This window comes from Zalophus californianus, chromosome 6, assembly GCF_009762305.2.
Source record: "Zalophus californianus isolate mZalCal1 chromosome 6, mZalCal1.pri.v2, whole genome shotgun sequence".
In the NCBI taxonomy this organism is placed as follows: Eukaryota; Metazoa; Chordata; class Mammalia; order Carnivora; family Otariidae; genus Zalophus; species Zalophus californianus.
In genome coordinates this window covers 97,941,545-97,969,432 of record NC_045600.1, presented here as the reverse complement: position 1 = coordinate 97,969,432, position 27,888 = coordinate 97,941,545, and the positions used below count along the sequence as shown (strand labels likewise).

At 36.2% G+C, this 27,888-nt stretch overlaps 2 protein-coding genes across 7 annotated transcripts in view; one reads left to right on the top strand and one right to left on the bottom strand.

Moving 5' to 3' along the window:
- TCF12 (transcription factor 12) overlaps nucleotides 1–27,888 on the bottom strand; it is a 373,813-nt gene that overhangs the window by 170,014 nt on the left and 175,911 nt on the right. For all 6 annotated transcript variants that reach the window (XM_027569322.2, XM_027569325.2, XM_027569324.2 and 3 more), the window contains one exon: nucleotides 18,382–18,484. In XM_027569322.2, the coding sequence (XP_027425123.1) occupies nucleotides 18,382–18,484 (103 nt within the window). The remainder of the gene's footprint in view (nucleotides 1–18,381; nucleotides 18,485–27,888) is intronic.
- Nucleotides 12,734–12,886, top strand: LOC113908830 (guanine nucleotide-binding protein G(I)/G(S)/G(O) subunit gamma-11-like). Its single transcript, XM_035727890.1, has one exon. It carries the CDS (start codon nucleotides 12,734–12,736, stop codon nucleotides 12,884–12,886), a length of 153 nt encoding a protein of 50 aa, XP_035583783.1.

Sequence of the window (27,888 nt, the reverse complement as noted above, 5' to 3'; positions counted from 1 at the left end):
CTTTCTTGGAAGGTAAGGGAAAGCCACTCAAGAAATGTCACCTTAACTACTTACTACTAAGTACCACTATTATGTTTCAGGCAAATACTAAAAGATATGGATACAAAGATAAATAATAAATGCTTAGGGAATTTATAATTCAGTAGAAAAAGAGGTGTACCCAACCCTCTATGATAAAACATGATTTAAAAAAACTCAGTGAGTTGCACACAAAGTACTAGGAAGTATAAAAGAGGCAGAGTCTGCCTCTATATGAAGTCAGAGAGGTCATATATGAACTGATTCTTGATAGATTAGAACAAAGTCGATGGCATTAAACAAAGGCAAAAATGGCAAAGTGAATGATAGTCCTAGAAATAAGGAGTTGCTGTGATATGCCAGGAGTGAAGAGTACTTGATAGAGATGGAGATGAAAACAATGAAGTGAGAGCTAGAAAATGAAGATTCTTAAGTGCCATGATAAGGAACCTAAACCTTCCCCTGTAGATAGGGCACAACGGACAATGATATAGGGAGATCTATAATAGCTTCTTGTCTTGAAAAAGTAAAATTCATAACAGAAAACTTAAAAAGCATTCAAACTGAAAATCATGTTTAAGTTAAATGAGCTTACATTTTATTTTTCTTTTCCCACTTAGAAAAAATGCACTGTGTTCCTATAGCTTAATATGGAACTTAATGTCTACACAATATTCTATTTTTATTTACATTATAAGCTTATTAAGCACAAAGTCTTGAGTCCTTAATAGTTCTTTTGAAGATAGTCTCTTTCATCTTGGTATCTGCTACATTCTCAAACATAGCATTTAACATATAGAAGGCATTCAATAAAATAAGAAGAGATGGGTGGTATATTAAAACTCTTACAGAAAAAACAATTAGAATTTGTGCTATACCAAAACAATTTCACAAAAATGAACTGCCTGTCTACTGGTTTTCCATAGAAAATCAGGGCTACCCAGGCCTTGCTGAAAGGATGGAATCTCAACTGCTATACTCCCAGCATATAGCAAATCTAAGCTACTCTAGGGCAGCTCCTCTGTATCTGAACAGTTATAGAGATCAAGTTGCAGCTTGGCCATGCACAGGCACAAATAGCAGATAAATCTTAGGGCATTCCAAGTGCTGGTGTTCTTTGCTCCAACTCATCCACCTTCAGGCACAAGGTTAATCCAGGGCCTATCCCTGAAAAAGCTACCTGAAGCTTGGCTCCTTTGCACTATGATGTCAGATCACTGGAAAGTCAGATCACCTGGAAACTCAAGCACAGTCAGGCCACAGGGCCAGTTTGGCATAAAGGTTATTCGGAGCCCCAAAGCTTCCTACTCAAACTTAGGAAGCTAGAGACCTCAGCTGCCAGAAGATTCGTGTTTCTGGACTGAAAAATTTCCAGTACAACTCTTCATTTCCACCTTCTCAAGATTCCTCTATGTCACACAGGCAAACCATGAAATCTTACCAAGGTCTGCTGATCAGTTGTCTCTGTGTCATCTTCCCTCAGTAAGCATATACCAAGGGCCTCAGTATAAATTACCTTCCTCTCTTAGGTCTCAGGGAAGGATAAGCATGCCACTATCCCCCAGTGAATCCAAAATTTCTTTTTTATGCCTGCAACAAATCCCTAAGAAAGGTGGTTGGCACTATGTTTTCATTGACTTTGGCCTGAAACTCACTGGGATTCAGCTACTCCATGTTTATGTCCAGGGTGAAATAATAAGACATTCCAAGAAGCCAACCAGAAGCATGTCAGTTTAGCCCTAGCCAGTTCTGCCACAGGTAAGCTTCATCTGTATAAAGCTAAAAACAAAACCCAAAATACTAGAATGGGATGAGAGCAAGTCAGAAAAGGGATGACATTCAAATATGCCTTCACCTCAAGACCCCATACATGAGACTAAGACCATGCACACTGCACCTGGGACAGGATGTAAATGTGTTCTTCACTCACTGAAATTCTACCTTTCTGTTGACAATTTTAGCCCAGTAACCCACACACTGCAATCTGAATCTCCTATTATCACATCAACTCTTTTTTCCCTTGCCCTTAACAACTCAATAAATGTTGGGAATATTCTGAAAATGAGGCTGGATTCCAAGTACCTCAATCTTAACATCTCAGCTTCCTCATTTGTATGAGATGAACCAAGTCTATTTTTAGCTTTCAATAGCCAACACATCCATTCTATCTAGGTCCAGCCCAAACAACCTATAAAGACAGACTGAATCTCTTAAAGGGTTTTGTGGAACTGGACAGAAGGCAGCAGGCTACATTACTAACTCTTGCATTCTTTTCTTTCCTATACACAAGAGTCTCACTTTCCCCAATTAAAAACAAATTTTCAATCAAATTCCTAAGAGCCTGGTCCTAGAGAAATTAAGTAATGGGCACTATGAAAAGATGATTCCAGTTTCTTGGGTGCATAAGTATTTGTTTAGATTCTGTATTAAAAATAAGAACATAGGGACGCCTGGGTGGCTCAGTCATTAAGCGTCTGCCTTTGGCTCAGGTCATGATCCCAGGGTCCTGGGATCGAGCCCTGCATCGGGCTCCCTGCTCTGCGGGGAGCCTGCTTCTCCCTCTCCCACTCCCCCTGCTTGTGTTCCCTCTCTCGCTGTCTCTCTGTCAAATAAATAAATAAAATCTTAAAAAAAAATAAGAATGTAAAAAAAAAAAGAGAAAATGTCATGCATATTAGATTGGAGACTATAAATACTAGCCAAGAAGATTCAGGGTCTTCTAGTTTCACACTATTTGTGACAGTATTCTGCTAGAGCTTTCAAAGGCAAATGAAAGGTCCTTTTGCCTGATTATGGTACACATAAAGTGCTTTAAAACAGAATCCTTCAAAATAAAATTTAAGAGATGAACACAAAGTCTTGTTTTTTTTTGGAATCCAGATTGACCATGTTAATAAACTCTTTGCCACTGTGTGCTTTACTGACCCTTAGAACCATTGTCTTTCAAGGCAATCCACTATGACACTAATCAGATATATTATACATTGTTATGTTAACATGAGTATGCAATGTTGAGAAAGCTATGTCTTTATAACTTGCTGGGTAATTTAGGAGTCATTTTTACTTTTTCCAAATTTCTGTAGTCCGGTTTCCTACAACACTGAATGATCTACGTATTTTCTTATTGGAAATATCAGGACCATTTGGATCTTGATTTAAAATATTACTTCGTACATTATATGCAGCTTGATGGCCATTCTAACCTCTTTAATTTTGCTCCTTCACAAATTAATGTTTCCTAGATACCCGAGATGTATTTGCATTGAATAGGAATTCCTTACAGTTGACATAAGTACAACTGTGATTTATGGTAATGTGTAAATTATTTAAATAAGAATCTTTAATGACATTAAATAAATCTCATGACCTTAAATTAGCAGTTTTTATGAAGAAAGGCAGAAAGCCAAGTAAGCTACCTTTGGCATTTCTATTCATTTGTGATATACAATAGTATTCAGTGTTCATCTCAAAAAAACCTAAAATACTACTTTTGACAATAGGTTAAATAACCTGAACTAGTTTAATTAGTTAATAGTTAACCTAGGCCACAGATTCAAATTAACTAAATATAAGTTAAAATACTTTGTTAAGATAAGAAAAATTAAAACTCTAATTTTCTTATATTAGTCTCTAATCTAAGTGCATGACATTCTTTTTTTTTTGAGGTTCTCATTTTTAATACAGAATCTGAACAAATACTTATGGACCTGAGAAAAGCATAAGCCAAGTACAAAGAATTACAGAATTATTCATTAAATACCACAGAACTTAGCAAGATGGTCCTATTTACAATAATTATCATTATTGAGCATGCTTCCAGTTAACTGCTTCATAGGAAATAAGAAATAAGAATTTTTAGAAGATCACATGCCCCACTCCCTTCCTAAGACAGGATCTTAGTACCTTTATAAGAGCTGACATCTTAGCCCTTCTAGCTTTCCCCAGCTGACCCCACACGCTGAAGCATAGCTACAAATGCCCAAAGAAAGAAGACCCACTGGGGAAAACTGTACTCGGCTCAGCTTTGCACGCGTCAGTGGGCTTCACAGTTGATAAATATACCCTACAGCCAGATTAACTGACACACTGAAGCAAAAAGGGAAATTTGAGATTTAGCCACTTCATCTTAAACCTCTTTTTAAGTAAGGGGTGGTTTGTTTTTACTTCAGCTTTCACATATACAAAAAAATCTGTCCCTAAGGACTCATCCACATTTCTAATGCTAATCATTTAAAAAATATTTCTAAAAAAACCTTAAATTTATAATGCATCAGTTATGATTTTAAAAGATCCATAATTACAATGTTTGTTTTTCACTTTTCACAAATGACAGAATTTTTGACAACACAGAGGCATGTATGTTTGTATTTATTATTAGCTCTTTGCACCCATATTTTAAAGCAGACTTTTTTAAAAGCTTAGGAAAATTTGACAAATTAGGTAGAAACTTTAAAAACACAGGGGAAGTTATGAATTAGCCTACTGATATTTTTTCTCAACTCCATGTCTAGGAACCCTCCCCTTTTCTCTACCCAATTACCTCAAACGACTCCAAGCCAGAACTTCCACTAAGGACCTGTTTGCCTAAAATACCTAACCCCAAGCACCACCAGACTAGCCTCACCTAGATTCTCAAACTCTTCTTGTGGAAGCAGCTTCCTGTGACTAGTGAAAATCTAAAAACTGCAAAAGAGTTTCCTAAGTAGGATTAGCATTTTAAGCGAGGGGAAGGAATTTTTCACATCTAATTGAGATTATAAATGGCAGTCAACCTGATCCTTAAACCTCATTTCTCACTCAAGTAAAAGTGAGGATAGGCCCAGACAAAATTTGTTGTTGCATCTCTGGGGGAGAAAAGGTGACAAGGATCAGCCCCAGGTGAAGTTTAACCACTAAACAATAAACTTTGGGACCTTCCAGTATTTTTCTCTGACATGCTTACTCTCTTTCTCTCACCCCAGGCACCAAGTGTTACATACTGCTCTCTTGCCAATATTTTTCAATGTAAATACTCAATTCTGAAATGTAGATTAGTTTGATTTTTAGATGCTTTCAAGTTGCTGATGTCCTCAAGAACACATATAGAGCTTTTTGGCCTGTGATGTTCCCCACCCACTCACTACTGCCCAAAGGTACAACAGTGCTGTGCACACAAAGCAAAGGACAAATGTTGACAAAAAGATTCTTCTTCTCACCATAAGAGACTATAGACTCTGAGAAACAAACTGGGTTTCTAGAGGGGAGGGGGATGGGGTGACGGGTGATGGGTATTAAAGAGGGCACATTCTGCGTGGAGCACTGGGTGTTATGCACAAACAATGAATCATGGAACACTACATCAAAAACTAAAAAAAAAAAAAAAAAATTCTTCTCACTTGCTAATATCATTAGAGTGGTATGGTTTCCTAAAACTAAAAGTTCAAGAGACATTCTTCCTTTAAAGATACATGGATTTTCAGTGTTTTAATAGGCTCCAAGGGTGAATATTTTGGTACAGATTTCCATTAGAAATGTTCCTAGAAAAATAATCTCTGCACACTCTGGCCCTTCTCTTCCTTCTGTCATCCCTAACCTACACACTTCTACATTTTCAAGAATTCCTTCAATTAATTTATTTATATATTCAGTTCTCTATTTGTATATGTATTTTTAGTTAAACTTTTCTTTTGAGATAACTGTAGATTTATATGAAGTATGAAATACTGGAGAGAGTCTGTGTACCCTTTACATATTTCCCCATCTCGCCATATCACAACTAGGATATCGACATTGACTCAATCCACTTATCTTATTCAGATTTCCCCAGGGTTTTTTTTTTTTTTTGGTTGTGTGCATGCACATGTGTATGTTTAGTTGTATACAGTTTTATCACAGGTGCAGCTTTATGTATTCACCATCACAAATCATGATACAGAACAGTTCCATCAGCATGTAAGGATCTCTCGTGTTTATCTTTTATAACCACATCTACCTGTCTCCTTAACCCCTGGTAACCAACTATCTGTTCTTGAATCTTTAATTTTACCATTTCAAGAGTAATATACAGATGGAATCATACAATATGTAATCTTTTGAAAGTGGCTTTTTTTCACTTAGCCTAATTCACTCAAGATCCATTTAAATTTCTGCACTGTTTAATAATTTACTCCTTTTTATCACTGAATAATATTCCATGGTATGAGCATATCACAGTTTATTTAACCATTCACCCAGTGAAGGACATGTGGATTCTTTCCAGTTTTTGGCTATTACCAAACAAGGTGCTATTAACATTCATGTAAATTTTTATTTCTCTGGGATAAATGTTCAAGAGTACAATTGCTGAGTTGTATGGTAATTGCATATTTAATTTTATAACAAACTGACAAAATGTTTTCTATAACAGCTATACCATTTTACATTCCTAAGTAAGTCTTCAGTTACTTCCTTAAATTCCTTACTGGTAGAGTTAAGTAGAGAAACAATATTTTTTTTAATGGGTATATAAATTCACCTTCATAAATGTGTTGGGACACTGTTTTCCTTTCCAAGTGTATCATGGTAAACTGGAAAGGTAAAAGCACATTGTATAAGGAAAACAGTGTGGAAGTTCAGATGAGCTGCAATGTCCTAAAACTGTTCAGTGTAGCAAGCTGACCAAAGGAATCAGAGAGAGATTATAAGAAAGATATAAACAGAGAGAGTACACACAACATAAAAATTATGAATGGATATCTCTATATATCCCTTCTGTATCTCTGGGGAAAATGTACATTACAAGCAGACACCTGCTACTATGCTAGTACCTGAAGATGTCTTCTAGTATCTTGGTAAAACACCTAAAAAGATAGGGGCGCCTGGCTGGCTCAGTCAGAAGAGCGTGAGACTCTTGATCTCAGCGTCCCGGGTTCAAGCTCCATGCTGGATACAGAGATTGCTAACAAAAATAATAAAGTTTAAAAGATATTTTTAAGAGGCGCCTGGGTGGCTCAGTCGGCTAAGTGTCTGCCTTCAGCTCAGGTCATGATCCCAAGGTCCTGGGATCGAGCCCCACATCGGGCTCCCTGCTCAGCGGGGAGCCTGCTTCTCCCTCTCCCTCTGCCTGCTTGTGCTCTCTCTCTCTCTCTCTCTGTGTGTCAAATAAATAAACAAAATCTTTAAAAAATATTTTTTAAAAAACCCCAAACACAATACTTATATTTTTAAAAAGATACCTCACTGAAACCTTTCTGTAAAATGAAAAAAAAACAAAAACCTATACTTACTATGTTCCTATCTTGTCTAAACATACAGATGTGCATGTGTGCATGCACCTGCATACATATACCAAGAGTAAAAATGCTCTCTGCACTGAATGTTGTCACTAAGTGACTGCACAGTTTCCTGTGACCTTTAGCTTATATGTAAGGAAAATAAAAAAAGATGAGAATTCTTTGGTGGAAGCATATTTCATTGTATGTAAAATCATCATATAGCAAATACAGGACTACATTTTCTCTTAAATCTTTCAGACAGAAGAGAGCCTGCAAACTGAAGATGAATAGCATATCCAATCAGAAAACTCCTCAAACACAAACCATTAAGGTACTTTACATGAAAATTACATGAATTGTAACAAATTTACATTTACCTTACAAAAACTCTTTTCTAGAGATTCCCAGGTTGAGAGTACAGACTCTCACTAAAGCAACAATGCACGTTTCTGATGATTATGCCATTATCACACTATCCTCTCATCACAGATTCTTTCTACAGACTCTTCTCCACAGCTATTCTCTGCAGATTTCTCTCTCTAAAGAGCTGCCCCACTGCCACATCTCCACTGGGTTGCCTAAGTTTCATCTTTTCCTCTCCTAATGTGCTAGTTCAACTTACTACAGCTACAATTTTATATTGCTATTTTGAGGAGTTTTTAAAAAAATTTGGATTATACAAAACAAAGGGAACACCAAGATTTCAGATGAAGGAAATCTGACATTTGCCTAAAAAGTCAATTATCAGTATCATTATCTGAAGAGACAAAAACAAGAGAAAAACAACTAATCTAGTGAGTAACTTCCATTCTGTACAGAGGCAATAAAACCCTAGAAATTTTAGAAATATTCACCACTACCACAACCACCAATCACTTTGTCTGGATATTCAAAACACACACACACACACACACACACACACACACACACACACACACACACCCCTGTTATGTTCCACAGAATTTCTCACACACACACACACACACACACACACACACACACACACACACACACACAGATATATATCATTTGTTACCTCTTCAAAAACTGACAATGTTGCTACTGTTTAAGTATTTTTGTTACATTATCTAGAACAAGATTAGCACACTACAGCCTGTAGAGCAAATCCAGGCCACCAACTCTTCTTTTTATAGCCTATGAGCGAGGAATAGTTTTTTACATTTTTAAATGGTTATATAAGTACCTACATAATACCATTGATTTTGCCTCCTGGACTGCAAATCCTAAACTATTTACTATCTGGCTTTTTGCAAAAAGGTTTCTTGACCCCTAATCTCAGGGATCAGTGTAGAAAAGTATGTAACAAATTAATACAATTTGACTATAAATTAATTTAATTTACAGTAAAGTGGCCTTGTGCTCTGCTCCCATTTAATTGTGACTCCCTAGAAATTTCGTACCATCTGAGGAGTCTGACAATCCTCCAGAGATATTCTCAAAGTGAAAAACAAGTATGTAATATAAGGATGACTGTTACATATTTCACCATACCACACATATGGCAATAGCCAAAAAAACATTTCTCAAGAAGAAAGAATTAAAACTCAGCGTGGTGTGTGTGTGTGTCACACACATACATATATACATAGATCAGAAAGACTTAAAGTATAGGTAGACTGGCAAGTTCTACTGTTCATAAAAACCTAAAGTCCCAAATAACAAAAACAAAACAAACCCAACATGAATGCCACAGAAAATGTGAGCTATAAAAAGCAAAGGCTGGGGGTGCCTGGGTGGCTCAGTTGGTTAAGCGTCTGCCTTCAGCTCAGGTCATGATCCTAGCATCCTGGGATCTAGCCCCGCATCGGGCTCCCTGCTCAGCGGAGACCCTGCTTCTCCCTCTACCTCCACCTGCCTGCCTGCCTATTTGTGATCTCTCTCTCTCTGTCAAGTAAATAAATAAAATCTTAAAAAAAAAAAAAAGCAAAGGCTGGGGGCGCCTGGGTGGCTCAGCTGGTTGGGCGTCGGACTCTTGATTTCGATCTCAGGGTTGTGAGATCGAGCTCCATGTGAAGGTCCCATGATGGTCCCATGGCAAGTCTGCTTGTCCCTCTCCCCCTGCCTGCCCCTCTGTGCACTTGTGCTCTCTCCAAGGCTGAATTTTGTAAGAAAAAAAAAGAAACATGTGAAGAAGATTATAAAAATGGTAGACTGACACTCAAGCAACAATCTTTTGAAGGGCTTCAGAGAAAACATAAGGCTTATTAAATAACAGCAACTCAAGTACAAAACCTATATAACTGAAGGATCTGAATACCTTCAAACAATAAATATTTCCACAATATAAACCAAAGCAATTAAGGATATGCTTTCAAATTTTAAAAAAATTCACTTTCATCCAGTGGCTAATTAAAACTTGCATAACCATTGTGACACTAACCAAACTAGTACTAACTCTTCATTTTGAAAGGGTAGGTGGAGTACCATTCGCACCTCCTCCTACTTCTAGTCTTTATGATAACCATGTATTTCTCAACACACACTACTGAGAACCACCTCTAAGATCCATTCCAGTTCAACCATTCTATGAGAATTTTAAGTTTTTAACAAAATACTCAAAAAACCGATAGTAAATGATAAAGGCATCATTATAACCATAAGCAATGAAAACTGAATACCACATAGAAGGAAAGATCTGATAATGCTGCTCTAGGACCTTCCCTAACTGAAAGAGTGCCCCAGTGGGTGCCTAGGTGGCTCAGTTGTTAAGTGTCTGCCTTTGGCTTGGGTCATGATCTCAGGGTCCTGGGATCAAGCTCCACGTCGGGCTCTCTGCTCAGTGGGGAGCCTACTTCTCCCTCTGCCATTCTGCCTACTTGTGTTCTCTCTCTCTGTCAAATAAATAAATAAAATCTTAAAAAAAAAATGATTTGAAAGAGTGCCCCAAATTCTTAACTATGTGCCATGGTGTGGTTCTCAGATTATACAAATCTAGGAAAACTGTAAAGTTTACAAAAGTTCCTCTTAAAAAATCATTCTTTTGTTCTCTAGTAACCAAGTTAGCCGCATCCCACTACAGGCATAGTTCACGTTCACTTGGCTAGAATTAGACACAAACAACGGGAAGATTCAAGGAAGAACCACTTATGCCACTGACCTATGATAAAACTGTGCAGAGCAGAAAGGATTACTGTTGATCACAGAACATACACACACAAGTGATGATGAGCAAATGGACTGGGTTAAACAAATAAAAATAAAGGTCCTCTTTATAAGGGTCCCTAGAGTTACCAGTTTGCAATGCTGCAACCTCATGAAAATATTCACTAATAACCAGAAAACTTAAAAAAAGTAATCCCAGTGAAATAGCCCTCAAAGACAGTGTGGCTATCTCAGGCCAGAGTCAGTGATGTTGTTGGTCAGTCTTTTGTTAAATATCCCATTATACAAAGCAAATACAAAAGAAACCATCAAAAGTTGAGTATCATGCAAGAGACACAAAATTGCATGAAGTCCTTAAAAATGATGTGAAAGAACCATTTAATTAAACACAAAAGCCATTGACAGATTGGAACCTAAACTGAGTTAGAGTCAGTTAATAACTAAAGAGAAAATCAAGAAGGTTCAAATGTAAGGTAAAAGACATTTCTATATTACCAATTTTCTGCGGAAAAAAAATACACCAAAAACCTCAGTAATTAATTCACTCTTTGTTCACTTAAGACCTTAAAGGGATTATATAAATTACTGTTTGTTTTCTTAGTATTAGTTTTAATTTTCAAAATAAAGCCCCAAACATTTTTTTCCTCTATCTTCTGAAATCTTGGCATCTCTTTTAAGTAATTCTAAGTAATTCATTCCAGGATTAATTATGCTTAGATAAAAGGGAACTGAATCTATACAGGAGTACCCTTGAAACGCTGGAATGCCTTTCAAAGTGAGGCATTAGACTAGCTTGGTCTTTTCCAGACTGGGTAGGAAAAAATAAAACAAAACACATTAGCTAATCTCTGTCTCATAGGAATGGTTTCGGAAAGAATGGCTATCAGGTCATTTTAACTATGGAAAAGAAGATGCTTTTCAGGTTGTGAAGGCAAAGCAGGGACAGGGAAAGAGACAACGTTGCCAGGTACAGAGTATTATTAAAAAAAATACATAATTTCTCTGAAAGAAAACATTCCAAACCACTAAGGAATAAGGTATTCTGTAATATGGGAGCCAGAAGGGACAATTTACAATTTGGAAAGATTGGAGTATGGGAAGGAAGTAGAGAGGAAGAGACAGTAGTAAACTCTGCACCTCACCCTCCCTTCCCACTTCTCAAATTTCCCTCTTGGCCCAATTGGCCTCTCCAGTTATCTCATTCTCTCAACAAATACTTTTAAGGGGAAAGAAGGAGACCTGATGATACTGTGTGAACCCCCTGGATCTGCCATGCCTAAAATCACTCTATTTCTAGCTGTCTGCAATATGTGACTCAATACCACTTTTTATCAAACACAGTTTAAGTTCATTTCTGTCATTTGTAAGAGAAAGAGTCCTGACTAATAGACTGGATTATGCTACTCCACAATAAAACTTTTCCTGATCACTTCTGGTTGTATCTTCTTTTAATCTCTTCTGAATTTCTGTATGAACTTTGTATCACTCACATTCTACCATGTGTAATAATTATTGAAATTACTTCTCCTACCACACTAAAACAGTAAAGTCTGTAAAGACAGACTTTTTTATTTTATATTATATTTTATATTATATTTAATATATAAAATTATATTAAAAATATAATTTTATATTCTGCCATATGGTATTTTCACACATTAAAGGGTAGAAAAAAGGCATGAATGGGTACAGGAAGGAGAAGGAAGAAAGTTTTCAACAATTCAGAATGGTTAATGAGGGTCTAAGCAGTAGCACAAGAAAAAAAGATACAAGAGCTATAATGTGGAAAAAGGAGCAAATGGACAAATGGTTGCACATGAGAGGTAAAAAAGGAAAAGATACAGTGCAGTAGAAAGGAGCTAGGGCTAAATTAGAATCAGGAAGGTTGGGTCCATGTTTCCTAATTAACTACTAATTTCATTTTTCTTGGCTCTGGTTTCTTCAATGGTAACTAGGTCTCTTTCACTCAGGTTTCTCTCAGTGCCAGCATTCTGTATTTGTAAGCAGCCAAAGATCAGAGAATGCAGATCAATGAATTTATAACCCATATCCTTTCTTGAGATCGGAGGCTAATAAAACACTGGAGAAAAAAAATAAAACACTGGAGAAAGTAATGAAGGCCTCATCTTATGAAATACTGTCAAACCAGATACTAAGCTACACTGTTTCCCCTAAGCACAATTATAATCATTTTCATTATCTCATCTAGTGAAGGAATTTCTCGTACATCAAAGTTAGAAATCTTTTGAGGGCTGGTGTGCCGCTTTCCCAGCCTGTCCACTTCCAGAGCTGTCTCCGGGCCCGGTTCTGGGGCAAAAGCGCTGGCCCTTCACATCGAAGATTTGCCAGAAAAGGAAAAGATGAAGATGGAAGTTGAGCAACTTTGCAGAGAAGTGAAGTTGCAGAGGCAACAGGTGTCTAAATGTTCTGAAGAAATAAAGAACTACATTGAAGAACGTTCTGGAAAGGATCCTCTGGTGAAAGGAATTCCAGAAGACAAGAATCCTTTTTAAGAGAAAGGCAGCTGTATTATTTCATAAATAACTCTGGAGAGAAATTTGATCCTCAGTAGAAGAACTAGTTTGTTTTGGTTTTCTGAAATAAAACCGAAATTCCTTTCAAAGAGGGAAAACAAAATTTAAGGACTTTCTCAAACACTTATATTGATATGGTTATGTATAAAAGCTGTGTGCTTCTCATCTTCGCTCACTACACCCCCTTGTTAAGAGGGCAGAGAGTATCAAATGTACAATTATGGAAATAAGGACATCACTTGTGCATGACTCACTTCTTTCAGTATATTGCTTGATGCCTTAAATAAAGTTTTATCTCTGGAAAAAAAATCTTTTGAGGGCAGAGTTCTATTGTGCTTTGATACTCTGAAAATGGTGATTCTATATTTTTGTGACTCTAGGAGAATTCTGGATTAATCAGAAATTATACTGCAGGCAGGATCAAGTATACAAAACAGTTTTCTTCGAAACTGGTTGTTTGAAAGAGAAAATTATTTGTAGGAAAAAAGTGTGCTTGGGTTTAAATTCCCATTTAATCCATAATGAAATGAAAATAAAGCATAACTGATATTGGAGGGGGCCCCTTAAACTCTGAGGTAAAGGGTAGGGCTGAGCAAACAGACATCAAAGGAAGGACAGTTGGTTTGTTTATAATACTTTTTTTTTTTTTTGGGTGCAAAATGGTGGTTTTATTAAAGCATGGGGACAGGACCCATGGGCATAAGGAGTGGCTGCCTATAATACTTTTTTTAAAAGATTTTATTTATTTATTAGACAGAGAGAGACACAGCAAGAGAGGGAACACAAGCAGGGTGAGTGGGAGAGGGAGAAGCAGGCTTTCCACTAAGCAGGGAGCCTGATGCAGGGCTTGATCCCAGGACCCCAGGATCATGACCCAAGCCAAAGGCAGACACTTAACGACTGAGCCACCCAGGCACCTCTATAATTTAAATACTTTTACAAGATTTAATAATGTACTTGAACAACTGAACCCAAGCTGTGGTAATAGCTAAGATATACATATACAGCAATATCATTAACATTGTTGCTACTTTACATTTCAGAGAACTTTCATGTATTCTCTTTTATTTTTCCCTTAAAAACAACCAAAAGCATTTCCTAGTGTGTGCTTCATGGAAAAGTAGTTCCTCAAAGGCTAATGATTCTTTTTACAAAAAGGCTTCTGTGTGTCATACAAATCTGGGATGTGATGAGCTGAAGAAAGTTAAATAAGCTTTTCCTCCCCTTTTTTCCAAAGCCTTTAGTATCCCAAAGTACAATCTGAATATCTAAGAAGGGGCACATGATATACAATGTGTCCCAAAGTTATGTCACTATGGAACCATTTTTGCATTGTCATTTCTCAAGACCAGGATCTCCATAATTAGAGTTAAAGAAAATGATGAGCTAGTAAAAACCTGGGACCATTGTATAGGAAGAACAAATACTTTATATGTCTAATGGAAAGACTATTTGGGAGTCAGGAGACATGGATTCTACATTCAATTTTGCCATTTATTGGCTCTGTGACCTCAGGAAAAAAACCACTTAATTTTCCTGTGCCTTAGTTTTTTATCATTTGCAAACTAGCAGTTATAATTCTAGTTGCAGTCTTTTTCAGGATTGGATAAAAGATATTAGATACATGAGATTATAGAATTATAAAATTCTAAATCTGCAGAAGACCCAGCAGTACCCTATCAAAAAGGTAATTTTAAGGATCTAGAATAAAGCCCACATCTCCTAACTCTTAGCCCTGCATTTTTTCCTATACCACCACATGTTGCTCTATTCTTTAAAGGATAAAACATCTCTAGAGGCAGAATAAGTTTCAGAAAAGAACACAAGTGAAGGTATATCTCATCTTAAAATTCCCATTGACTATATATATATATATATATATATATATATATATATATATATATATACATTTAGCCTAAAATAAGTAAAGCTTTGATAAACATAGAGAGGTAGAAAGATAAAAGGAGTTCATTCCACATTCACTTGGGAATTGAAGGTAGGCAATTCTATGAAATAATTCATTTCTATATCTAATTAATAAATTGGCCCTACCATCATCAAAAATTTATCTGATCAACAACAGGTAAAGGAAAGCAAATCTTACTGAAATTAATGAGAGAACCAAGGGTAGATAAGTGGACTAAAGCTGGAAGAGACTAGAAATAGGTAAGACTATTTAGTGATACTACTGCAATTCATTGCTATTGTCAAAGCTTTGCAGCTTTCCTATAATATAGAACTGTTTGATGCTAATTACTTAGTGATGTGCCAAAAGGATGTATTTATTTCACTTGAAACATAAGAAAAGACCTTTTTTCCATACTGACAAATCAATGGGATAATTCTGGAATTCATTAAAAAGAAACACTAACTGATCCAACAATAACAGCTTAACTTCCTGTGTAAAACACTTCAAAATATCTGTATGAATATAGAAATGCACACTTCTGTGGCAAATTGTTCATTATTGCATCATTATCAACCCTTGTTAGACAAAATTTCTAATTTTTGCAATGTGAAAAATCATTAAAGTGTTTGAGAGCTCCGTCATGAAAGACAGTAGCACTTTATAATCCACTATTTCTTCAGGCAAATGTGCTTATGGTTGAACATAATACAAAAAATAACATCCCCTAGCATATGATTTTACCCCCCCTTAATGTTATTTTTATATGTTGACAGCAATGACGAAATATGTTACTGCTTTCCTATTAGCTTTAACTGTTTCTGAGTATTCATCATTCATGGCATAACTCTGAAGTGTTACCTGTTAGGATGATTAGGTATCTACACATTTCCAAATGCTTCAAATACTGCTATGCACATCTCAGTCATGCTTTAACAACATAGGTTTTTAGCCTGAAATTTGCTTAAATTATCAAATGGCTGGAAAAGTAATCTATCCACTGTAACTCTACCAAGTGCTATAAACCCACATATTTGGATATCTAACAGTTCATTTCCTTCAGCTCATATCAAGTGGAATTGCTTGTTGCTGTACGGAACTACTCTACAATTTAGGAAATACTGATTTCCAAAAGCAAGCTATTGTCATGTAGATTGCTTGCATGAAACCGTTAGGTACCTTATTTGATCATTTTTATTGAAAATAAAAGGGAAAAATATAGTAAATTAGGTATTGCCAAGGACCAGTGAAATCCTTTTGAACATATCTGCCTAATCTTTTCAGGTTTCTTTTCCCCTTCCTTATTAAAAAAAAAAAAAAATTTAACATTTTTAAGATTTGATTGTTAAGACTTACAATGAAAATGTATAGCTGCACCTGATTAACTGTACAGTGTAGTTCAGATGAATACTGAAGTTTTTTCACTTATATTGTGAAGAGATCAATCTCTTTATAAATTTGAGTTTTTATAATATTTTAAGACTTTTTTTAGATGCTGATTTAATACATAGGGTTATGTATGACTTTTAAAAGTACTCTAATAATTATCTGTAAGCTGAAGAAACCAACAAGCACATGCTCATAATTGCTCCAACTAAGAAAATGTTACCTCAAACTGAATAACAGAAATATTTTTAGTCAACAGATGCTCAGCGCAAGTGACTGACATGCATACTTCTTAGAATTCATTTAAAGATTTTTTATTTATTATTTATTTATTTGACAGAGGGACAGTGAGAGAGAGAATGCAAGCAGGGGGAGTGGGAGAGAGAGAAGCAGGCTTCCTGCTGAGCAGGGAGCCCAATGCCAGGGAGCCCAATGCGGGGCTCGATCCCAAGGGATCAAGACCTGAACCAAAGGCACTCACTTAACTACTGAGCCACCCAGGCACCCTCTTTGAATTCATTTAATTCCCACACTTATCCCCACAATTTTAACAGTCACCTTGGCTCAAAGCTATGCTAATGATGCAATTCTATTGGGCTTAAGAATCATATCTGTGAGCTAACAATAAATGTAAACACATAAATTTTAAAAAAAAGGGCAATTTTTGATTTTTTGCATCTAAGAAGTATAGCCTCAATTAAGAAAGCTTAGTTCAATCTGAAATTACAAAAACACTGACTAGAGCTTCCTCTACCCTATTTACAATAAATTAAATGCTACTTGGGGAAAAGATATACTATAGAAAGAAATGTGGAGTGTCACATCTATTTTACTTTGATAGTAAGTTCAACAGAAAGTTAAAAAGATAAATTAGAAAGTTTCCCCCCCTAAGTGCAAGGATAATTATTTTGTTCTCAATTTAATTCTGATTTTTACCTGGAATGATACGATTTTCATTTGCATTTATGTTAAAACAAATTGTCATTTTAAACACAAGTTTTATTGCTCATTAGATTTTTTACTCTTATGTCATATTCAATGAGTCTGGCTTTAAAGTGGTAACTGCTTTAGGCAAAATCCACACTAGAATATCAGACAGTCTCCTCAACACTTTATAGAGGATAAGAGAATTAAACAAAGACTGTGCAAAGCAAAACCATTTATAAAGAAATTGCAGACCACCAGGATTTTGGATTTGGGTAATCCACTTAGATTAGCATGGCTGTGTCTTAAAAGGACAATTCCAAGATCACAATATAGGTCACGTCCTTAAGAAACAGAGTAAGTAATGAAATCAATGTCAATTATACAAACTTCCATATTTACATGACGCCACTGACAACAAGTAAAACAGATTAAACAAAGCTTTCTAATGTGCTCAGGCCCAGCACAAGCAAGGAAGGAAAAATAATGTTATAAAACACAGGTTCTTTTTAATCAGGTGCTACAAAAAGGTAAAATTACTGATTAAAAAAAAAAAAGAATAGTATCCAAACTAGGGGGAAAAAAAGCTTGGGTTTATCACTTCAGATTGAACAGCTATTAACTTTCACATGAGAAAGAAAGAGGGAAGGAATGATAAGTGTTTTGCAGGGAGAGGGGGAAATAAAAAGAAAAGCTAACCTAAAGGTTTTGCCAAAATACAATAATCAGGTTTAGGTGGTAGGTAATAATCCTTCAAAGTACAACTTTATTAATGCAGAACACAACTTCAAAATCCCCAATAGGAACCCAAGTGCTTAAAACAAACGCTGCCAACATCTAAATGTACTATTAAGTTTTAATCAAATAGTGCCAAAAGAAATATTGTCCAATGTAAGTAAAATCTGCTTAATATCACTTTGTCATATTTTTAATTGCCGCATATATATTCAATTATTTAAAATAGTAAATTACAAATGTCTCAAAATGCTTCTTTGCCCAGAAAGCAGAAAACATAAAATGCCTGATGTCACAAAGACACTGCCAAATTTAAAAACATTGCTGCTTCCTTTTTTTGATACCATTGATATTTCTGAATGCTTTCTCCTCAAACTGAGCTGAACAAGGGAAGCCTGGATGCCCCTAGAAACACAGGGACTTTCTTCTAGATACTTACGTGTATTTCTTGGACAAAGGGCTAAAAAATGTCTCTGACCAAAGAGCCTTTGTAAAGACTACTTGCAAAGAATTACCAACTTACCCATCAGATTTGAGTTCATGAAAGGTGTTGGGGACAAGCCTTCGTGGGCCCCTAATCGACTGTCATTCAAGTGATCACTGTAATGAGGGCTGTCTGTAAAACCCTAGAGGGAAGAAAAAAAGACCAGAGTATTAAAGAGATTATTTGGCAGTCCTGCTAATTGAGCATAATGACACTCATCTAATTAATATACAGACTTACAAATGGTCATTCCTAACCAAGTTCCTTGTTCATTACTTGAAAAACTAAACAGAAGTGCCCCTTTTATTCCTTTTAAGGTTTTAAAGTAGTTTCTTAATGATCTTAAAAAAATTAGCCCTATGAACTTGTTACACCCAAAAACAAAGGTTTACAGATCATTATTTTAAAAAGGATAAACTAAGAAAATATACTTTTAAAAGTTGTAATAAATAAGGAAAATGTTTTATCTCTACCCTCCTTCCTCTGTCTCCAAATCCTACTCATTAAGAGTTAGGTAATTACAATTTAAAATACTAAAAATAATCCACAATCAATATACTAGAATCGAATCTTTTCCTAAATGGCAAACATATATTTAACAAAAAAGATCTGTTTATATTCTAATACTAGTATAACAAGACAGACTCCTAGAGAAACTGAACCATGTAAAAAGGAAAACATTTATTAAAAATAGCTGATTTAAATTTTTGAGTCTTAAAAATGAAATTGCACACACCATGAACACAATAAAGCTAATGTTGTTATTTCACAATAGCTGTTATTAAATTTCTCTTTACAACTTAAAACATGTTTTTTTTTTTTAAAAAAACAAAGGAGAAAAAAGATACTAAAGTTTACAAATAAATGTTACAAAAGCTCTGTGGATTAAAAACCATTATAGTTCTCAGACTCTTAACACTTACTTAGTCCAGAATCATACTGTTTTTAAACAAGACTTTGAATCCTGGTTAATTAAACCTCAGGTGATACCTACACTTCTGCTAACTTAAAATGATTTTAGTAAAGATGAGAAAAACTTCCTAGAGGCCCAAACAGGGAAGCAAACTGCCTTGGCTCACAGAAACCAGAAATCACCCAGAATCCCCTGGGACTATAAAATCATCAATCACTGAAGATTTATTATTACCCAGACCGCAGGCTAACATTCAAGAAGACATTAATGGGGCTGAAACAGGCCTCACTATCTTTGCAGGCATGCTGTCAGTTCAACCACAGGGCTAGGAACTGAGGGCTAAATAACTGTCAAATCATTACAATTGCTTATGGATGCATGTCACAACTCCTTCTGCTGTTCTGTTTTAAAACTAATCTTCTGGGAGTGCTAACTCCCAAATGAATCTTTGTTTCACTTTTATCTACTTTAGAATTACTGATACACATGTGATAGACATTCAAGAAGAATCTTGGTGACATTTACAACTTGGTTATGACCACAAGGGTGTCCTCTGGTAACCACAACCAAAGTCTTGTCGGTCACAGCCACATGTAGCAGAACCTATGTACAAAACGAATCGCTCCTAGCTAAGGTCACTTCTTGGAGTTTACTTTTGTTATTTAAAACTTAACACTCTTGAGGTGCTAAGTGACATATCACTATCTCACAGACATCTGGGTATTTTTCTGCCACTTCTTCCCACTGCCACTTTTAGGTATGTAAGTCCAAACAAGGCATTGAAACCTACAAAACACTCACTGAAATACTGTTTAACATCATTACACGATGATATTACTCCAGAAAAACGCCAACAGAAATGTGTTTGAAGGTGAGCCACATCGTTCACACTTCATTTAAATGCAAAAGAATAATAAAAGAACTCTTCATTCTTGAAGTACCAAAAAAGAATTTTTTCTTTCCTGATCATAAAAATAAAAACATTCAAGTTTTTTAAAACTATCTCCTAAAGCAGAAGTTACAAATAGATCTAAATTTTAGGGTGTCACCAAATGATTATATACACACACTATATGAACTTCATAGATTACATGTAATACAGCTTAACGCAGAGCATATTTATCTTTAAGCCCCCATTAATATGTGCTCAGAGAACAGAGAAATTATTTTACTGTCAACCATAAAAAAATAATAAGTACTGTCCCTTATCTACACACATCCACAAACTGCAGGACATAGTACAGAATTTACTGTAAGATTATTTCCCAGTCTACTCAGAAAATCTCGGATTGTCATACTGCACTACAGAGTAGTCTATAAACTTTTTCATCACGTACAAGGAAGATATGAATATGGGCCATTAATACCTATTTAGTCATAAATTGTGTATGTGTGTGTGTATATATATATATACACACACACACAATTAACCAATATATAAAATTTCAGTAAGGCTTAATTTTTGCTCATGTAAGACTAAAAATTTAATAGAAATTTGATTATTTTTCCCTACACCTCAAAGGATCTTTTTTTTTAAAGATTTTATTTATTTATTTGAGAGAGAGAGAGAGAGAGAATGAGTCAGGAAAAGGGCAGAGGGAGAAGCAGACTCCCTGCTGAACAGGGAGCAAGACTTGGGGCTCAATCCCAGGACCCCAGGATTATGACCTGAGCTGAAGGCAGATGTTTAACTTGATTGAGCCACCCAGGCGCCCCTCAAAGTTCATCTTAATGCATACAATTTTCTTGAAAAGTCATAGCCCAAGAGGCAAAAAAAGAGACAGTTCTTCATCCACAGATGCAAACTGATGCTAGAGGACAGAACAAAGAAAATGGGCTTATAAATGACTATCATAGTTTTGGATCTAAAATACACCAAAAACTCACTTGAAAGAAGAACTGGCTACTGTTTCAAGATTATTCTTGTCATTGCTTCTGCACAGTAGTAGTGGTATTCATCAGAATAGAACTTTTTGTGAACCATGATGAAAAGTTACAAGGTAATTTATAAAAATTTAAATAAGATCACTACAGGTCACATGTTTAAGATCAGTTCTAGGAAAGTACACAGTGCTCTGTCAGCATGGTAATATGTCAACTAGCTGGGTGATCCCTAGAACAGTGCTTTGCAAACTTCAATATTCATATCAACTGACTAGAGATCATGTTACAATACAGATTAAGAAGCATAGGGTCTAGAGAGGGGCCTGAGATTCTGCATTTCTAACACAAAGGTGATGTGATGCTACTGGTCCACAGACCACACTTCCGGTAGCAAAAACCAAGACAATCTGGAAATAAAGATCTCTTTCACATATAGAGAGGAAAAATTCAAGGCTAGGAAGGTGACAGCCAGGTACCATCATTTCCTCAAATCAGAACCACATTAAAACACCAGAAGTTTCCAGGTAAGAATAATTAGGGAGAAATCCCACAGTTAACCAAAAAATCTGAAGCAATTAGAATAACAAAATATTTTCATGTATGTAGGTATATATTCCTCCATATAGTTTTAAGTAGACAAGAGATGTCAAACAGAGCTTCAATGAAAGAAGTTAGTTGACCTGGCGTTTAAAGAGAAGACTCCCTGAGTACTACATAGAGTTAGGCAAGGAGGATGGATGCTCATAAGTAGAAATGGCAAAAGAGAAGAATGCCATAACATAATACAGTACAGTGTGGAAGTAGGGAAGATACAGAACAGCCGGGAAGATAGTGGAATCATACAGGCGCCAGCGAGAATATTAGAGTGGAGAAAATAAGGGGAAGGTAACTGGCCTGAAGGAGAAGTTAGAGTAAAAAGAAAGGAACAAAAACAAAGCAAGCAATTGTTAAGATGGAGCCCAAGGAGATCAGTCAATGGTATTGATAAATGAATGCTATATTCAATTTTGGAATGAAAAGAATAAACCAGTAAGATCATTAAATGCAGAACGATCATGGTACATATTTTAAACTGACTGAGCATTACTATGGTCAAACCTGATCCCCTGCAGCTCCTAATTTGGATCTTGAATTCTATAAAATGGATTTACTATGAAAATAACCCTTAATAAAACTGAGACTTTTGTACATGAGAGATGATAAACACTACATTATGAAGGATATGCAATATTACCAGAATCATCTATCATTATAGCTTTTTAGTCATGATATTTTTAGTCAAAAATATTTCCAAATATACCGTAAAAAATTACTGTCCCTGGTTTATGATAAAAATGGACAGGGCACCTGGCGGGCTCAGTTGGTTAAGCGTCCGATTCTTGATTTCAGCTCAGGTCATGATCTCATGGTCATGGGGTTGAGCCCTGCCTTGGGCTCCGTGCTCAGTGGGGAGTCTGCTTGAGATTCTCTCTCTCCTCTCCCTCTGTGCCATCCTGTGCTCACTCTCTCTCTCTCAAAAATGATAAATCTTTAAAAAATTGAAAGCACTCAAAGTATCAATAACTGACAAAATCAGCTGATATACAGATCACAAAAACTGTTCAACTTCATACTTATCTGTTTAAATTACAAATTTGCAAATTCTAAACAGTCTCATCTGAATGCATATTACTTTGCAAAACCTTTATATTGTGAAACATGTTCCATAAAAATGCATTTAGTACTTTTTTCTATGCTCATTTCATGGTACAGAATTCAGAAATGTTAATCCCTGCTCTAACATGACAACAGACCTGAAGTAATCAATCAAATCTACTACCATTTTTAAACTAATTTAAACTGCATGTAAGTCAAATATTTTCTTCTACTACAAACAACAAAACAAAAGCACCTAGTATTATTTATTTACATAATAATACTCTATTCTGGTTTGTCTCCTCAAAAATATAAGAACTTACCACTGGTTAATTTTTTTAAAAATTTATTTCACACAACCAACAAATAAAGTGTAATCACCAGAGTACCTCCCCAGGTCAAGAACAGATTCCTGGTTTTTCTAACCTATTTTGTTATTTCTTTGTATGAAAACCAGTGTCTAATCCTATTTTAGAATATTCTTTCCAATTCTTTTCAATAGTTAAAAAGGGTGGGGTGGGAAAAGTCTATTTCAATAAAGATTTAGTTTCTCAGAAAAGCTTCCCCTCTTTCCAAGACCCTAATAAGACCAAATTGGGTGAATTCCTTCTAGGCCTCCACAACAGCAAGAATTTCCATTATATCACTGCTCACACTTATTGAAATTACCTATTTAATTATCCATTTAAATTATACCATAATTATCTGTTATAATTGCACAGTACCGTGTAGTGGATAAATGTGGAATTTTTGGAGCCAGACTGGCAGATGTGAATTCCATCTTTCCATCCACACATACTGGCTGTGTGACTTGGGGCAAAGTAATCTTTTTTGCCTCAGTTTCATTACCTATAAAATTGGAAGAATACTAAATACTACCTTCATTTCACAGGTTGTTGTAAGGAGTAAATGAGTTAATACACTGTAGTAAATGGAGAAGTGCTTAGCACATAGTAAGCACATGATAAAAGCTGGTCATTATTTTTATCATCTCACTTAGAAGTCATTATGTCGAACAAATTCTGAGAAGGCAGGAACTGTGTTTTTTTCACAATTACATCCTCAGAACAATGGCTGGCACATACATAGCAGTTGCTCAATAAATGACAGATGCGAGATTTCAACTGCTAAATCTTTATAACATTGCAAGGGTTTAGATATTATAAAGGTTAAATCAGCTTTTCTATAGAACACCCAATAAGTAGCAGAAAGAAGGCTGATAAAGTATCAGCTTATTTAAATGGATTGAACAAGAAACTACAGACTTTTGGTATTCAAAGAGCCACAAGATTTCATACCAGCTATTGAAATCCTCTAGCTTCTGCATGGTCACAGCCAGTAGAATCAGCCAAAAGCCATTATCAGCTAAGGTCATGATCTCAGGGTCGTGGGACTGAGCCCCACCTTGGGCTCCAAGCTCAGCGTGGAGTCTGCTTAAGAATCTCTCTTTCCCCTTTCCTCTGCCCCCCCCACTCGCGTTCTCTCTAGGGGGAAAAAAACAGCAAGTAAGAAAAAAGATTAGAAAATTAAATCAAAAGAGATTAAAAAACCTAAGACCTAAAACTACCGAACTCTTAGGAGAAAACATAAACAGGTAACCTTCTTGACATCATGCCTGGTGATGATTTTTTGGGGGTTTAACACCAAAAGCAAAGGCAAGAGAAAGCAAAAGTAAGCTACATCAAACTAAAAAGCTTCTGTACAGCAATGGAAACCATCTACAAAATGAAAAGGCAACATATGGGATGTAAGAAAATACATGCAAATCATATATCCGGTAAGGGGTTAATATCCAAAATATATAAAGAACTCATATAACTGCTCTATTTTGACAGATGGTAGGTACCCTTGTGAGCATAGCGTAACATATAAACTTGTCAAATCACTACGTTGCATACCCGAAACTATTGTAACATTGTATGTCAACTATTTTCAATAAAAAACAAGAAAAGGCGCACCTGGGTGGCTCAGTTAAGGGTCTGCCTTCGGCTCAGGTCATGATCCTGGGAGTCCTGGGATCAAGCCCCATCAGGCTCTCTGCTCAGCAGGAAGTCTGCTTCTCACTTTCCCTCTGCCCCTCCCCCTGCCTGTGCTCTTTCTCTCGCTCACTCCCTCTCTCTCTCAAATAAATAAATAAAATTTAAAAAACATGAAAACAAAAGTTCATACCACTCAATAGCAAAAAATCCCCATTAAGTCTGACTAAAAGATGGGCAAAGGATCTGAATACGCATTTTTCCAAAGCAGACATACAGATGGCCAGTAGATACCTGAAACGGTATTCAACATCACCAAACAGAGAAATGCAAATCAAAACCATGATAGGGTATTCACCTCATACCTTCAAAATGGCTATGATCAGAAAGACAAGAAATAACAAGTGCAAGATGTCAATGCTACCTAGAGCAATCTACACATTCAATGAAATTCCTATCAAAACACCATCAACTTTTTTCAAAGAAATGGAACAAATAATCCTAAAATTTGTATGGATCCAGAAAAGACCCAGAATAGCCAGAGGAGTGTTGAAAAAGAAAAGCAAAGCTGGTGGCATCACAATTCCGGACTTCCAGCTCTATTACAAAGCTGTCATCATCAAGAAAGGATGGTACTGGCACAAAAACAGACACATAGATCAATGGAACAGAACAGAGAGCCCAGAAATGGACCCTCCACTCTACGGTGAACAAATCTTCGACAAAGCAGGAAAGAATGTCCAATGGAAAACAGAAAGTCTCTTCAACAAATGGTGTTGGGAAAATTGGACAGCCACATGCAGAAGAAGGGAACTGGACCATTTCCATACACCACACACAAAAATAGATTCAAAATGGCTGAAAGACCTAAATGTGAGACAGGAGTCCATCAAAATCCTAAAGGAGAACACAGGCAGCGACCTCTTCGACCTCAGCCACAGCAACTTCCTAGAAACATCACCAAAGGCAAGAGAAGCAAGGGCAAAAATTAACTATTGGGACTTCATCAAAATAAAAAGCTTTGCACAGCAAAAGAAACAGTCAACAAAACCAAAAGACAACTGACAGAATGGGAGTAGATATTTGCAAATAACATATCAGATAAAGGGCTAGTAGCCAAAATCTATAAAGAACTTATCAAACTCAATGCCCAAAGAACAAATGATCCAATCAAGAAATGGGCAGAAGACCCAGAAATGGGCAGAAGACATCCAAATGGCCAACAGACACATGAAAAAGTGCTTAACATCGCTCGGCATCAGGAAAATCCAAATCAAAACCTCAATGAGATACCACCTCACGCCAGTCAGAATGGCTAAAATTAACACAGGAAACGACAGATGTTGGCGAGGATGCGGAGAAAGGGGAACCCTCCTACACTGCTGGTGGGATGCAAGCTGGTGCAGCCACTCTGGAAAACAGTATGGAGGTTCCTCAAAAAGTTGAAAATAGAGCTACCATATGACACAGCAATTGCACTACTGGGTATTTACCCCAAAGATACAAATGTAGGCATCCGAAGGGGTGCATGCACCCCAATGTCTATAGCAATGTCCACAATAGCCAAACTATGGAAAGAGCCAAGATGTCCATCAACAGATGAATGGATAAAGAAGTGGGGTGTGTGTGTGTGTGTGTGTGTAGTACACACACACACACACACACACACACACACACGCACACAGCATACAATGGAATATTATGGAGCCATCAAAGGAATGAAATCTTGCCATTTGCAACGACGTGGATGGAACTGGAGGGTGTTATGCTGAGTGAAATAAGTCAATCAGAGAAAGACATGTATCATATGATCTCACTGATATGAGGAATTCTTAATCTCCGGAAACAAACTGAGGGTTGCTGGAGTGGTGGGGGGAGGGAGGGATGGGGTGTCTGGGTGACAGACATTGGGGAGGGTATGTGCTATGGTGGGAGCTGTGAATTGTGTAAGACTATTGAATCACAGACCTGTACCTCTGAAATAAATAATACATTATATGTTAAAAAAAAAAGGGAAGATAGCAGGAAGGGAAAAATGAAGGGGGGAAATTGGAGGGGGAAATGAACCATGAGAGACAATGGACTCTGAGAAACAAACTGAGGGTTCTAGAGGGGAGGGAGGTGGGGGGATGGGTTAGCCTGGTGATGGGTATTAAAGAGGGCACGTTCTGCGTGGAGCACTGGGTGTTATACACAAACAATGAATCATGGAACACTACATCAAAAACTAATGATGTAATGTATGGTGATTAATATAACATAATAATAAAAAAAAAGAAACAAGTGCAAGCAAGGATGTGGAGAAAAGTAAACCTCATGCACTCCTGGTGGGAATGTGAAATGGCACACCACTATGGAAATAGTATGGCGTTTCCTCAAAAAATTATAAATAGAAATACCATATGATCCAGCAACTCTGCTTCTGGGTATTTATTTGACGAGAACAAAAACACTAATTTGAAAAGAGATATGTAACCCCTACGTTCACTGCAGCTTTATTTACAATAGCCAAGACATGGAAGCAACCTAAGTGTCCACTAATGGAAAAATAAAGAAATAGGAGAGTGTACACACACACACACAATGGAGTATTATTTAGTTGCAAAAAGGAAGGAAAATTTGCCATTTGCAACAACATAGAAAGACCCTGAGGGCATTATGCTAAGTAAATAAGTCAAACAGAGAAAGACAAATACTGTATAATTTCACTGATGTGTAATCTTAAAACAAAACAAAACTCAAGTTCATAATTACAGAGAACAGATTGGTGGTTGCCAGAGACAGAGACTAGGATATGGAAAATTGGGTGAAGGGGATCAATAAGTACAATCTTCATGTTATAAAATAAATAAGCCCTGGGGATGTAGTATATAGCACTGTGACTATGGTTAATAATACTGTAATGTACATCTGAAAGTTGCTAAGAGTAGATCTTAAAAGTTCTCATAAGAAGAAAAATAATTTTGTAACTATGTGTGGTTAACTAGACTTAATGGGGTGATCATTTTGTAATATACATACATCTAATCATTATGTTGTATACTTGAAACTAACATATCAATTATATCTCAATTAAAAAAGAAAAAAGATTACATTCACATTAAATATATAATTTCTCCCACTTTTCTTTCTACATAT